Source organism: Thamnophis elegans, chromosome 4 (assembly GCF_009769535.1).
Source record: "Thamnophis elegans isolate rThaEle1 chromosome 4, rThaEle1.pri, whole genome shotgun sequence".
In the NCBI taxonomy this organism is placed as follows: domain Eukaryota; kingdom Metazoa; phylum Chordata; class Lepidosauria; order Squamata; family Colubridae; genus Thamnophis; species Thamnophis elegans.
In genome coordinates, this window is record NC_045544.1 from 75,327,450 (window position 1) to 75,341,467 (window position 14,018).

General features: G+C 37.6%; 1 protein-coding gene across 1 annotated transcript; it reads right to left on the reverse strand.

The window, feature by feature from the left end:
* Positions 1-1,449: 1,449 nt before the first annotated feature.
* NLRC4 (NLR family CARD domain containing 4) lies at positions 1,450-13,989 on the reverse strand. Its single transcript, XM_032216766.1, is given in 9 exon segments — positions 1,450-2,141; positions 4,274-4,438; positions 5,712-5,804; positions 7,056-7,226; positions 7,845-7,937; positions 9,146-10,588; positions 10,591-11,124; positions 11,632-12,034; positions 13,905-13,989. Coding segments are annotated over 8 exon segments (3,108 nt in total). The 5' UTR covers positions 11,894-12,034; positions 13,905-13,989; the 3' UTR covers positions 1,450-1,794.
* Between the last annotated feature and the right edge of the window lie 29 nt (positions 13,990-14,018).

Here is a 14,018-nt window from a genome sequence, read left to right on the forward strand (position 1 = left end):
ATAAAAGGGATGTGAGCCCAGGGCCAGGAAAGTAATGTGAGTAAACATCATAGGGAAGGCCCTCACTAATTCACCCCTAGATAAAGGGAAGGAAGGGGAAGCACATTCAGACTTGAAAGATTATGATACTACAGCTTTACAATAAAAGTATTATTGACCTGTATTCCATTGGTTTCCTAGTGTGGTCTGACTTGGAGGGCTGATAATAATGAACATTGACACAGCATTATTATGGAAACCCAACAGTTCTTGCTTGCTTTCAAACTCTTTAAAGATTTGTCTTGCAATCTCTATCTCGATTTCTTTCCATATCAATGAAGGTGCTTCAAAGTGATCCTTCTTAAAGGCAAGCTGATACTGTTGATTACCTAGCCTGCTGCCAAATCGGAATGTACAGTATTTTTATTTAAACCTAAGAGTAAGGAAAGTGATTTTCATTGGAGAGCTGATCTCCAACAGGGAAGTTCCACATATCCTTAAATCCTGTGAAAGTTTCCTCCAAATTTGCTATAATTAAGCAACAGAAGAAAAACTCCCATTCACTTAGCCAATGCAATTGCAGTTGCAGATGTGCCATAGTACTCTAACAACATCCTGTGGCTGATTGACTCAGGAGGGCTTCCACTTGAGATCAGAGAAGAACCCACTTTTCTTCCATCAATGCCACCCACACTGTAGCTTCCTCCAAAATAACACTTTGGGTGTCAACATTGACCCATCTGACTCTCTGGCTATCCAGCCATTGACTGTCTTATGCACTCAGCAGGAATATTTAGATTAACTCCCTGTGCTCAGCTGGTTGTCTGTATAGGTAATGGCCACAGCCATTGCACAATACAATGTACCCAAAAGTCTCAGAGGGACACCATACAGTTGCTAGTAAGGTGGTAAGCTACTCTATAAAGTCACTCATCTTAGGAATGATGAAGCAGCACCTGAAAGTGATGATTTACAAGTGGTCCTCTCTAAAGTGTATTTCTTGAAGCATTTCCTACTACTACACATATTTTAGGATTCCTAATTTAGCATTATCTAACCTTCAGTTCAGTAAAAGCATTCTTCAGATAATAAATATGGTGGTTAAATGGAGGTCAAAAGCTGTCCTAGCCACACACTTATTCAAAAACAAAAAAACTACTGATGATAATGAAATGATGCAGGCGGAGGACACTAGGGAAAGAAAATGAGTTTTCTTTCTTATCTGGTCTCTCATTTTTATCCATACATGGCTGATACACATCAGTTCAAATTGCTAAGACATCCTAAGGGATGAGATCAAGGCTTTGGTTACCTGTTTGTATTGTGATGTTATCTTTCTTTCAAGAGATACTATAGTTATAAAAGGGAATAAAATGTTTGGATGATTTCATTGCAGAATAACCTTTAAAATAATCTTCTTGGTTTTTGCATCAAATAAAGAGGGGGAAATTAAAGCACCAAAACACAAAGGAAAATGTGCAGACATAATCTTGTTTATACTGACAGTATTAGATTTGTCTTTCAAAATAGATTCATTCTTATTATTAAAAAACAAAGAATATTATAATTGTTTATACATTATAATATGATATATTAAAATCCAGATAAAGAGAACTTGTATAACACCAGCTTTCCTTCCACATTTTTTAAAAGCTTGCTTGTGCTTTTTTGAAATATTTCACATTTTTTTGCTGATTTCAAGTGTATATTCTGGAGTGTTTTTTGCCCCTCATTTATAAGTCTTTCCCATCTGTAGGTTCTTCATATTAAGATCCAGATACATAGAAATGCACTTCATTAGGGCTCTGGGAATGATCAAATTATTGTATCCAGAAATGGCTTGATTGAAGAAACTATTACTTGCAACTCATTCCTATGACTTTCCTTTGCTTTGTTAATTTCTTGCAGCTCATGTGTATCAAACTGCCAGCCAGTCAGATCAATCTCTTGTAAAGAAACCAACTGGTTTATTAGGCGGGCCAGTGTCAAGACTAACAGGGCAGAGGGTGTGAAGCCTCGTTCTTGGCTGAAGTCTAGAAATGTCAACTTCTTGAGATGAGTTAATGCCTTCAAGATAGTGAGCCACCCCTCACTTGTCAGGCAAGTCTCTGCCATGTCCAGATGCTGGAGGTCCGCCAAAGATGCTTTTGCAAAAAGGGTACCTAGGGAAATAGGTTTGAATTACATTCAGTAATTTCTTGTTTCTCAGATTATACAGAAAATGTAATTGTGTGGAGACTTAATCATGTATGTATCAATGTGTTAAATCCTCGGACTTACTATGCTGTCAAAAACATTGCTGGCTACAGGACTTCCCTAATTGGCTAAGATATGAGCAGCCTTTCAGCGGGAAGACGCAGCCTTCTGATTGGTTCAGCCATCTGACGGCTACTATATAAAGAGCTGTCAGACAGCCAATGTTGTTGTTGCCGGTTCAGGAGTTGCCTTGCACTTTGCATTGTTAGCTGTTACAATAAAGGTTGTTTGTTACTGCAACCTGCCTCGCCTCAGTTCCTGCCTGCCTAGTTCTCCATACAGAGCAAAATGAATGTTCAAAAATGGCCTACCATGAATCTTAATATCGAGGAGAATATAAAGATAAGGCTTTACATTTCAAAATCAAATCAATTAGTATTTAAGGTTGGAGGATCCTACATGAGTATTCTGAAGAGCAAGAATCTGACCTCATCAAGGATTTGGCAAGCAGGTTATATAGCCATAAGAGAGGGGAGATTTATTTACTGGAACTATTTAGGGATAGGCAAAATGTATCTAACGACAGGAAGTTTTTGTTATGAGTTACTGCAGAATGTTTTTTTTTTAATTTAGATGTCTGACATGTATGTTACTGCTTTATTGGTTGTTGGGGTTTTTTTGGGGTTTTTTTTGGCTGTTGGACCTCTAGGGCTGCTATGGAAAGACAGTGGCTATATAAATTAAAATAATAATTCCTGCCAGGAGAAGAGTCAAAAAGCATGTTTCCGCATGTGCCTGCAGAAGAAAACAGAGGGAAGTGACCTGAGATCTCCGAGGCAAAAACAGACAGTGACAGATAAAGAAGGGACACAAAATAAACACTTAACTCGCCATCTATACCCAACTGCCTGTGTGATCAGAAGGTCATGTGGTGCTAACGTTACTGCCGATATACAGTATATGGACTTCTAACGTAGCCAAACTTTTAGAAAACTTAAAGTGTAAAAGCAACAGATAGTTTTCTTCCAAGATGCTTCTAAAGACGTTTCATAGAATTATGAATCAGGTAGCAATCTAAATAGTGCTGTTGTAGTTTAGACCAGAGTTCCCCAACCTTTCCAGCTTTGCAGATCGGCCGGGGGTGTGGGGAGAGTGGATGGCTATGCATGAACGGTGGCAAGCATGTGTATTTGCAGCTCCATTTTTGCGAGTGGTGGGCATGCATGCTTGTCACTTGTGCAAACGTAGCATAAATGCATGTGCTGATCCATTGCTCATGCAAGTGGAGATGCTCATGCGCTTATCCACCACTTCCATCACCTGGTTCCAAACAGTTCAAGGCCCGGTAGTGGGCCACAGTCCGGAGATTGGGGACCCCTGGTTTAGATTGTGTCCCCAGGAGGCCTATTATTGTATTGCTAACTGCTGAAACATAGTTCTGTTTTTTCCATGTACCAAGTATGAACATTAATCTTTTGAGTGTATTTTTTGTTTTAGGTCATATTTCTATATACAAAACATGCAGAACATCTGCAAAAGTCAGCTGAGGTATTTGAGGGACTGCCTCAATCAAATCTATCTGTCCATCAGACCTGCCAGAAATGACATGGTATAATTCTGTGTACAAAGGAATGTTATTTGACAGGAGCCAGGAAGAGACCCCGTTCTGCTGCAGCAACCATCCTTGAGAACATCATCCCTTCTGAGGGGAGATCAGCCCTGATCCTCTTGGCTGTCTAGAGCAGTCTGAAAACATGGCTTTGTCATCCGGCCTGGGATCTAGTGATGTGGAGAACATGCTAAATGGTTGTGCTTTCAAGAAAATGAACGGTGCTCTCCCACAGATTGTTTTAATGTTTTCATTATTTTAAGAGGGTTTTTAAAAATGATTTTGCCATTATTTTTTGATTGTGATTGAATTGTTTTTTTGATTTTTAACTTTATAAGCCACCCAGAGTCACGGCAGTGAGATGGCTATAAATAACTCTTGCAATAGCCTTTTAGATCAGAGTTATTGCTTTGACTGAGTATGCTACCATATGTGAGTCCTTCACTCTTGTTTTCATGTCCCTTTTTTAATACTGCAAAATATACTTACTGAGAATTATGGCCTCAGAGTTGGTTGTTCTCCATTTCTTTAGCCCAAGTTTGGTCAACCGTGGCATTCTCTTTAACTCTTCTAACTTAACAAGGCAAACATTCACTTCATCCACCCAAGGGAACATCAGAATTTTCATCTTTGGTAGGACATTTAAGCTTTCAACTATAGAAAAGATAATTCACCTTTAGTTCTGATTACTGTTTTGTTTTCCTTCTGTCTTTTAAAGGATGCGTTTCAATGTCCCAATGTAGCTTGCAACCAATCTGGTGATTAACCAAATCAGACTCATTTAACATTATAGGAATCAACAAATTCAACTAGAAGCTGCCATCTACTATGGCATTAATTAAAAGTAGTCTGCAATAAATATTGAAAAGTCATAAACAATGCAGATAGATAATATACTGTATTTCAAAGAAATCACCAGTTCAACATATGAAGCTGATTGTATTCCCATTTTTGCTGCAAAGAGCTCCACATCCCTATAATATGATTTTTCACCATGCCATTTAGCTCACAAAATTTGTTCTAGCCTTGTTTGTCTGTAATTTTTGACCAAGCCTTCCCTATCATTACCCCATCTCTGAATGCCTTCTGTTGAATTACTTTATAGAAAATGACCTGCTAGTTGGCATTTTAAAAGAGGCCTTTAAAGTAGGATATTTGTTTTTAGGATTATTTATTGAATATTTGTATATGATAATACATAATAAATAATATTCTAATTCTAATTATATTCTATTTATTGATTTTATAAAATTGTATCTAATATTATAGAATCCTTATTACTGTTTTAGGTTTGTATGTTAGGTAGTTTAAGCTATCATATATAAAAGCAGCCGGCGAACTTCACTCATCCATATGCTAATGATTATAGTACCTGGTAATGAATTTTTTTTAATTGAAATTTGTCAAACAAAAATGAGAGCAAGAATAAGAGAATAAAAATACAATGACAAGGATGATAGGCATGTTAGGGCACTTATGCATGCCCCCTCTACTGACCACTTATGAAGTATGTCCACAGGAAGAAAACACAGCTCAGAGAATACCAAGAATCTGACAATTTAGCCTTGAAGTACATATATTTTTCATTCTTGTCTATTTTTCTTTTCAATCCAAAATCCAAATTAAGATTGAGATTTGTTAGAGCATAGCAATAGCACTCAGACTTATACACCGCTTCACAGTGCTTTACAGCCCTCTCTAAGCGGTTTACAGAACCAGCATATTGCCCCCAACAATCTGGGTTCTCATTTTACTGACCTCGGAAGGATCGAAGGCTGAATCAACCTTCAGATGGTCAGGATCAAACTCCTGGCTGTGGGCAGAGTTAACCTGCAATATCACATTCTAACCACTGCATCAACATGGCTCCGCTATTGAGCAAGACACCAAACTCACCATTTTCCTGAGATAAAATGATCTTTCTTACCTAATTGACAAAGAGCTTCTTTTCCTCCATTTCCCAAAAAATTGTTGGATAAATCAAGTGCAGAAAGTTTGGGTAAATTGCCAATATTCTGAACTATAAAATAAGAAACACACAGTGAATTAATTTATAGGCATGGGAAAGAGTATGAAATAAAACCATTAATCCGTGCTTCATTAAAAAGACCAATGTGATAAATTGCTAATAATAATAACATCAGCAATAACAAAAATCAAATTATATACCTTAGTTAATGATTTTCTGGATTTCATTATCTGCTCAGAGTCTAATGGATTTAAATTAAATTAAATTAAATACAAATGGTTAAAGGAAAGGTCTGATTCTGGAAGATCTAGAGGAAGAAAGACTGAAGATGAAAACAGAGATAAATGTCTGAATGACATACAGTAACAAGACATGATTAGAATCACCCCTTATGAGGAACTATGTCTTGAACTGGTAGTTCACAGACAGAAGGTTTAGCTAAAAGAGGAATGGGATTTTGGCTTTCCAGATGTTGCTGAAGTTTAATACCCAGAAACCCTGATCACAAACCTATTGTTTAAAGGATCCTGAAAGTTACAGTTTAGTAGCATCTGGAGGGCCCCAGAAAAAGGAAGCATTTTCAATTGGTCACCTTGGTTAAAAAGCCTGAGAGCGGTAATTTCAACACATATTACTGAGGATGCCAGGTTGAAGAAGGCTGATTTATAGAGTGGGAAAAGTCAGAGTTCAAGAGCTGAATATGTTTTGAAAAGCAGCAAGCTGGTGGCATTTCCACCATACAGGATCCAATAGCAACTGATATGACCTTGGTGTCGGAAACCCCTAACAGCTGCCCCAGGTGCCCTAGAGTAGGATAAACCAGTGTTTTTCAACCACTGTGCTGCGGCACACTAGTGTGCCGTGACATAGTGTAAGGTGTGCCGTGGGAAAAACACCCGCCTATAATCAATATAGGCACAGAGTTAAATTTTTTTAACATTTTCTAATGGTGGTGTGCCTCGTGATTTTTTTCATGAAAAAAGTGTGCCTTTGCACAAAAAAGGTTGAAAAACACTGGGATAAACAGACTGAACTGCATAATAATTATAAGGTTATTCGGTTTTGAAATACTGTTTTTGTTCTACAGTGTGGATTCCCTCAACCTACTATCCTTTCTCAAAATTTACAACCAACAAGACGGTTAATAGTTTGGGGTGGAGGGAATCTGTTCTAGAATTGTAAGCAATACTATTCAGAATGTTGTCTGTTTTAGAAGTTTGGTATATCCCCAAGAATACTATTATTACCGGATAACTTATAAATAGAATAAGTGAATTCAAATAACCAAAACACTGGTGTTACCGAGAATTTCTACAGCAGTCGCAGAAATGCAGCAGTTAACCAAATAAATTTCTTCTAGTTCTCGAAGATTTAAGGATATTGATTTTACTATACTTATCATTCCATCTCCAATATTTGTAAGCTCTTTCAATTGCAATGAATTCAACTTTTTCAAATTCTTTAAGCCTTCAGCTATAAACAAATTGAGGAAAAAAACTGGTTATAGTTGATTCTATTACAACTTGTATATCTATAACCCATAGTATTCCCTTTTGAAATAAGCAACATTCTGCGAGTGCAGAAAAGCAAAAGAAATGGAAAAACATGTGGTACAAAACATTGCTTGTGCCCTATGCAGCATTCCTTTTCATTATTAAATAGTATTGTTCTATATTTTGCTAGTATAATTCAAGGACAACCGATATCCAATTTTATCTCAAACGTGCATTTCTAAGCAAATGGGATGTCTAATTTAAGGACTAACTTGCAAACCAATCCAGTATATGCTCCCCATATCCTGCTAACCAGAAGGAACATGCAGGGTATTGGCAATAACTCAGGATGCTTTAGTCTATTTTTTCAGGGCAGATTAAAAATATTTGACTGGTTACATACATGGTAAAATATTCAGCTTCTTATTTATACTAAATTTAATATTTAAAATTAAAACATGCAATCTAACAACAGGATAAAATGAAGGAAGAAAAAAACAAATGGAGGGATAGAATATATAAATGTTATTAAACATACATTAAATTCATTTCAACCGAAGGCTATAGGATACTTTCTGGGTTCATTCACTAAAGTTACCTAATTTGTCAGCAGTGTTCTCATTCATCTTGACATTATCAAATATAATTTTTTCCACATTGGCAAGGATAGATATTCCATCAAGAAGGCCCCCTAAGAAAAGAACATTTGGTTTTAAAAACTCATAATGATATAAGGTTGGATGGAGTTGGATGGATGAACTGGATGGAGAAATAGACATCAATAATATTCATCTGAGACAGAAAAGAGCCTTTCTTCCACCCTATCTTCATATCTTCTCCATTCTCCATCCTACAGCCAAATACGTCTCTCTCCTTTACATATCTTCAACAAACTTGAGAGTTATATACCAGTGGTGGGATTCAAATTTTTTTACTACTGGTTCTGTGGGAGTTGCTTGGTGGGCATAACCTGGTGGGAGTGTCAGGGGAAGGTTACTGCAAAATCCCCATTTCCTCCTGATCAGCTGGGACTCAGGAGGCAGAGAATAGATGGGGGTGGGACCAGTCAGAGGTGGTATTTACCGGTTTTCCAAACTACTCAAAATTTCCACTACCGATTCTCCAGAACTGGTCAGAACCTGCTGAATACCACCTCTGTAATATATGCAGAAGAAAACAAAAGGAGGAGATTTTGAGTAAGTATACATGTTTTCTTTCTTCCTTAAACATTGCTCAACATCAGGGTAGCATCAGTCAAAATTGGTCAGGCTTTATCATACTTTTCTGAGAGGGTCAAACTATTTTCCAAAGCACCAAAAGGCAAGACAAGAAACAAGGGTTGGAAACTAACCAAGGAGAGAAGCAGCCTAGAACTAAGGAGAAATTTCCTAATGGTGAGAGCAATCAAGCAATGGAATAGCTTGCCTTCAGAAGTTGTAGATGCTCCATCAGTGAAGGCTTTCAAAAAGAGACTGGACAAATATTCATCTGAAATGGTATGGGATCTCCTGCTCGAGCAGGGAGATGGACTAGGAAACCTCTGAGGTCCCTTCCAACTCTATTATTCTATGTTCTGACTGTTCTGTCTGAGGAACAATGCATTATGAAGGTAAAGGATAGGAAATAGGTGATAGGAATAGCAAATTCATGTTAATATAGCTTTCTGCCAATTCAAGTAAAGTTAGATGGCGCTATAATCCAAAACAGAGATTAGGGAAGATGACCTTAACAGAGATCTTATTGATATAGTAGGGTATACTCCACATTAGCCCATGGAACAGAAATACAAGAGTGTATAAAGAGGCTTTTTCATGGGAAACTCCATGGAAACTCCTATGCAATATACAATATCTGAAATCACAGTAAACATGTTATTTATCAATATTATTGTTCACATACCATGCTGGTTTTCACTCTGCAGGTCTTTTACCTTTATAGTTTTCAGTACCATCATTTTAGTTATCTGTTGCTCATCTTCCATGCTAAGAGGCGTGGACTCTACAATAAGATCCTGCAGATTTGTGCAGCTATTGAGGACTTCCCTCAACTTTCCTGTGAGGCCAGGACATTTGTTGATAATCAGTCTCAGACTTGAGGCAGAGCAACATATTTTTTCCAGATACTTAATATCACCTTTCTCTAATTGATTGAAATCTTTTAAGGCAATTTCTAAACCTTTGAGCTTTCGATCCCAGTTGAAGAATAAGGACACTGCCTTTTCGGGGATGACAGTTTTCCATGCTGTCCTTGTAGCTGATGAAGTACCAAAAAAGTCTAATTTGATGACTTCTAACATACTTACACAATTAGAAAAATAGTCAAAAAACCCAGAGACATAGGTAGGAATCCTCTGGGTATTGATGTACAATTTTTTATCATGGAAAAATTCCTCAAACTCCTCCTTTACTGTTGTTTCAGAGATACTTTCATAAAGAAATCTAATAACGCACTCCACAAATGAATTTTCCCGAGTTGCTATTAAGCCTTCTTCTTCTTCAGCAATTTGTTCATATTTTTTGGGTTCTTCTGGAAATAAATCACGAGCAAAAGGCAATCCAAAAAGACTACCCTTCTGATGAATGGCTGATAAATGGCTGACAATTTTTTGGGTGGCTTCAGAAGACGATCCACAGGTATACAAAAGCAAACTGTGATAAGTAGTAATTATATCCGAAAAACTCCCAATTCTTTGGAGATAATGGAATCCTCTGGTTACTTCCTCATCGCTATTGGATCTCAATAGCCTGGAAAGTCTTCTACCTGCAATATATTCTTGGAAAGATTTATGAAAAAATGTATATGCTTCTTTTAGTCTCTGAGCTGTGTACTTGTGCATAAGGCCCATAGATAACAACACTTGTTCTTTCACACTGGAAAAATCATCGGGATGAAAAACAAATTTTTGCTCAAAGATTCCATCCAAAGCCAAATTTCCACAGTGAATTAGGCTGAGCCGAAAATGTTTGTCACTTGTCCCTCTGATCTTGTGCTTGTTTTTCCCTACTAACAAATTGTATAGGGTGGAGAACAGAGTGGTTTGTGTATGTGGAGTAAAAGTGGATTCTCCCATTTGGATGGCACAAGCAATAATCACAAATAAAGGTGTCCTCATCAGGTTCTCCAGCTGAGTCCCAGAATTCTGAAAAGTGGACTCTAAACTCTCCAACTGAGACAGTAGGCCCTCAGCTAATGTGGCTTCTTTCAAAACATTTGTAACTAGTGTTTTTGCACTTTCCACGGTTAGATCGCCTGTCTCAGCAATCAGTGACCCAAACAGCCTCAGTCTTCGAATTGACTCGGTCCTTGTAGTAACAATAACTGTGTTCTTGGATTTATGGCTTTTTTTATCAGTGCTTCTATTTCTGGGCAGCTCTGGGACTTGAATTCATCATACCCATCTAAAAGGAAAAGGACTTTTTCTGCTAGCAATTCTAATATCTTCATAAAGTCTTCTTTACATATTCTATAGTTCTTCTTAAGAAGTTGCTCACATATGGTCTCGTATAGGCCTGCCTCTACCCCACTCAGGCTGATGAAGAAGACAAGTTGGAACCTCATCAGAGAAGGATGATCTTCATTAGCCCAGAGTAAAGCAATCTTTTTGAGGAGAGTCGTTTTTCCTTTCCCAGCTTCCCCCTCTATGATACAGGGGCTTTCAAGTTCATCTAAAAGGGTATTTAAAGTCATTTGCGCCAAGCGGAAATTATGGATATCTTTCTTCCAAAGCAAGATATCTGTATAGGTATTCTTCAAATCAAAGATGATATCAATTTCTTCGCCCAGTGGATGAAAACGTTTAAAGGACGGGTTCCTATATAGGTTACTTAAATCCTGAGCTAAGTAATCAACATCTTGTCGTGTAACTTGTCCATCTGTATCTAAAACAAAACAGAAAGATCTGAATGCCATGTTACCTAAGAGTATGATTTAATTGATATACTATTACAATGCAGATTAAATGAGATCTGATAGAGGCAACCTACATTTTATACTAGATTTTAATTAGAGCTGTTGTACAATCTGAGCTGTAAAAACCTTGATAAGTGAAAAACCCTTTCATGTTTTGCTGCAGGTTAGTAATTATCTGGATTTTTGAAGCACAGATCTTTTTAGAGCCCTCTTCAGGGGCTAGTTCTAACTTTCAAAAACTTTCTCTGGTGTGGTACAAGATTCTTGAAAACTACTGGTTTCTATATTTTTAATAGTACATAAAAGTCTGAATGGATGACTTTCTCCTGACACCACCTCTATCTTAGGCAAAATAATAAAAGTTAATTTGTACTTAATAAAGCAACTAAATTTGAAAAAAATGGCAATCTTAATAAAGATACTTACTATAAGAATATAATAATAATTAATAAAAAATAAATTGGATATCTACTTACGGCTTCCCTGTAGTTTCTTAAAAAGGAAAAAATCTATTTTCTCCAGTGATCTCACCAAAATATCACAGGCTTCACTACCTTTTTCCAAAATGGAGCATGTCAATTTTCTTGACGCATCCTGCGTTACTTTTTGGCAAAGGATACTATCTTTTTCTTCATGTGACAAAACAGATTTTGCAAAAAGACAGTCTACAATTTTCTTGATGGTTGCCATCTCCATTCTTTGAATAAGCTGTTCACGGTTGTTCTCTAAAAAATCCATTGGTGAGAGCAGATGGTTCTTCCAATCTGAATCTAATCAATTCTACTTGTGCTCTGAATAATGAATGCTAACTTGGTTTGACTGCGGGTCATAACTCTTATTCTGAAGGTTCAAATACAGCAGCAGAAATGGTTGGTAATCCTAGAGGAAATGCAGAGATTTTAATAATAAAACATGAATTTCACAAATACACACAGACTGAATCATAGCACCATGCGACGATGCTAATTATAAAAATTGATATTTTAAAAAAATCATTTTTCAAGTTTTACATTCTGCATAGAATCTTCTTGGATAAATGAGGACATTTGTTTTCTATAGGTAAAGGTAAAGGTTCCCCTTGCACATATGTGCTAGTTGTTCCTGATTCTAGGGGGCGGTGCTCATCCCTGTTTCAAAGCCAAAAAGCCAGCACTGTCCAAAGATGTCTCCATGGTCATGTAGTTGACATGACTAAATGCTGAAGGCACACGAAACGCTGTTACCTTCCCACCAAAGATGGTACCTATTTTTTCTACTTGCATTTTTATGTGGTTTAGAACTACTAGATTGGCAAAAGCTGGGACAAGTAACGGGAGCTCATTCCGCTACACGGCGTTAGGGATTCAAACTGCCGAGCTGCCAACCTTTCTGATCAAAAAGCTCAGTGTATTAGCCACTGAACCACCACATCCCTCATTTTCTATATAGGATGGGAAATGTCAATGGTGAATTAATATATCATATCTATCATATTTATTTTCCTTCCTGGTATGCAGAAGTCCACAGCAAACTGTCAAAAAGGTTGAATCCACCAAAACCATCTCCTAACGGTAGTACAAGATGTGCCAATGTGGTTCATTTTGTGATGTGACTGTCATTAAGAAAGGCCAATTCCTTAAAATCTCTTACAATGATGAACATTTCTCAGGGGTCATAACAAAATCTTAACAATCAACCAGTGACATGCAGTCAGGGGAGGCAGGGGAGGCAGACCCTCACCACTGTCATCATGAAAAGAAAAGAAAATGTAAAAGGAAAAAGGCTGAGCTAGTTGCTGCCAGAGTCACCGTGGATGACTCTGCTTAGTGCTTACCTAGTGCCTCAACTAGTCTGACTTTAGGCATTTTATGATCACTCGAGCAGAGTTAAGCAAGGGTTAAAAGCCTAAAAATTCCTGATTGAATCAACTTGATCCTTTTGACAAGAACATAGGATTAAAGCAGCAAGTGTGTAGTTCGGTTAATTAGCAGCAAACTATCAAATACATATTGTATTTTTTAAAACTAAGCAACGAGACAATAACATATAGATTTTCAGCGTCCTTCATCAAAATCAGAGGTGGGCTGCTCCCGGTTCAGCCCGGATTGGGTGGTGGACGCTTTTGCACATGTGCGAGCACACGAGCAAACCAGTAGTAAAAAAAATGAAAACCCACCACTGATCAAAATATGTTGAGCCATCTCTGAATTCTACACTTGCAGTTGGCTCAACTGATAGGCAGTCAAGAGATCTGGACAGGAATAAAAGCAATATGCATGACACAGAACTGGCACCAAAGAAGGCAGAAAATATCCATAACTTTGTCAGGAAGCTGTCCATTGATGTCTTTTACCTACAAAGTTCATTTGCACAGTTCAGTTTCACCAAATATATTAAGGCTCTGGAGTAGCAGCTATGTTCTCCTCCCCCCCACTTCCCCCATCCCCCCCCCAAAAAAAAGAAAAAAGGAAAAGCACGTGGATCATGAGAAAAATGTATTTGTTTGAAGGAGCTCCAGGAATCCTAAACTGGAGCTGCGGGAGCTGGATCTTGAGGAAAAGATTGGTGGCTAGATCTGGAGCTGCTTCTAGTAAAGAAATCTCTCTGTCCATGATCCCCACCCTACTTCCTTCCTTCCTTTCTTTCTTTCACAAATGTAAGTAGAAATCATCCCCAAAGAATACCCATCTCTTGTTATGGTTGTTCTATAATACTAATCTAAAACAATGCCTGTAGTTTTCAAAGCATATCAAGCAAAAAAGAAACATACCTGCTTTCCCTGTTAGGGAAAACGTTACCAATTTGTAGCCGTTCTAAGTTCCTTCTCACGCCCAGTTGCCGAACTTTGACATTTGTTTCACTTGGCTCACAGAATACTAACAAC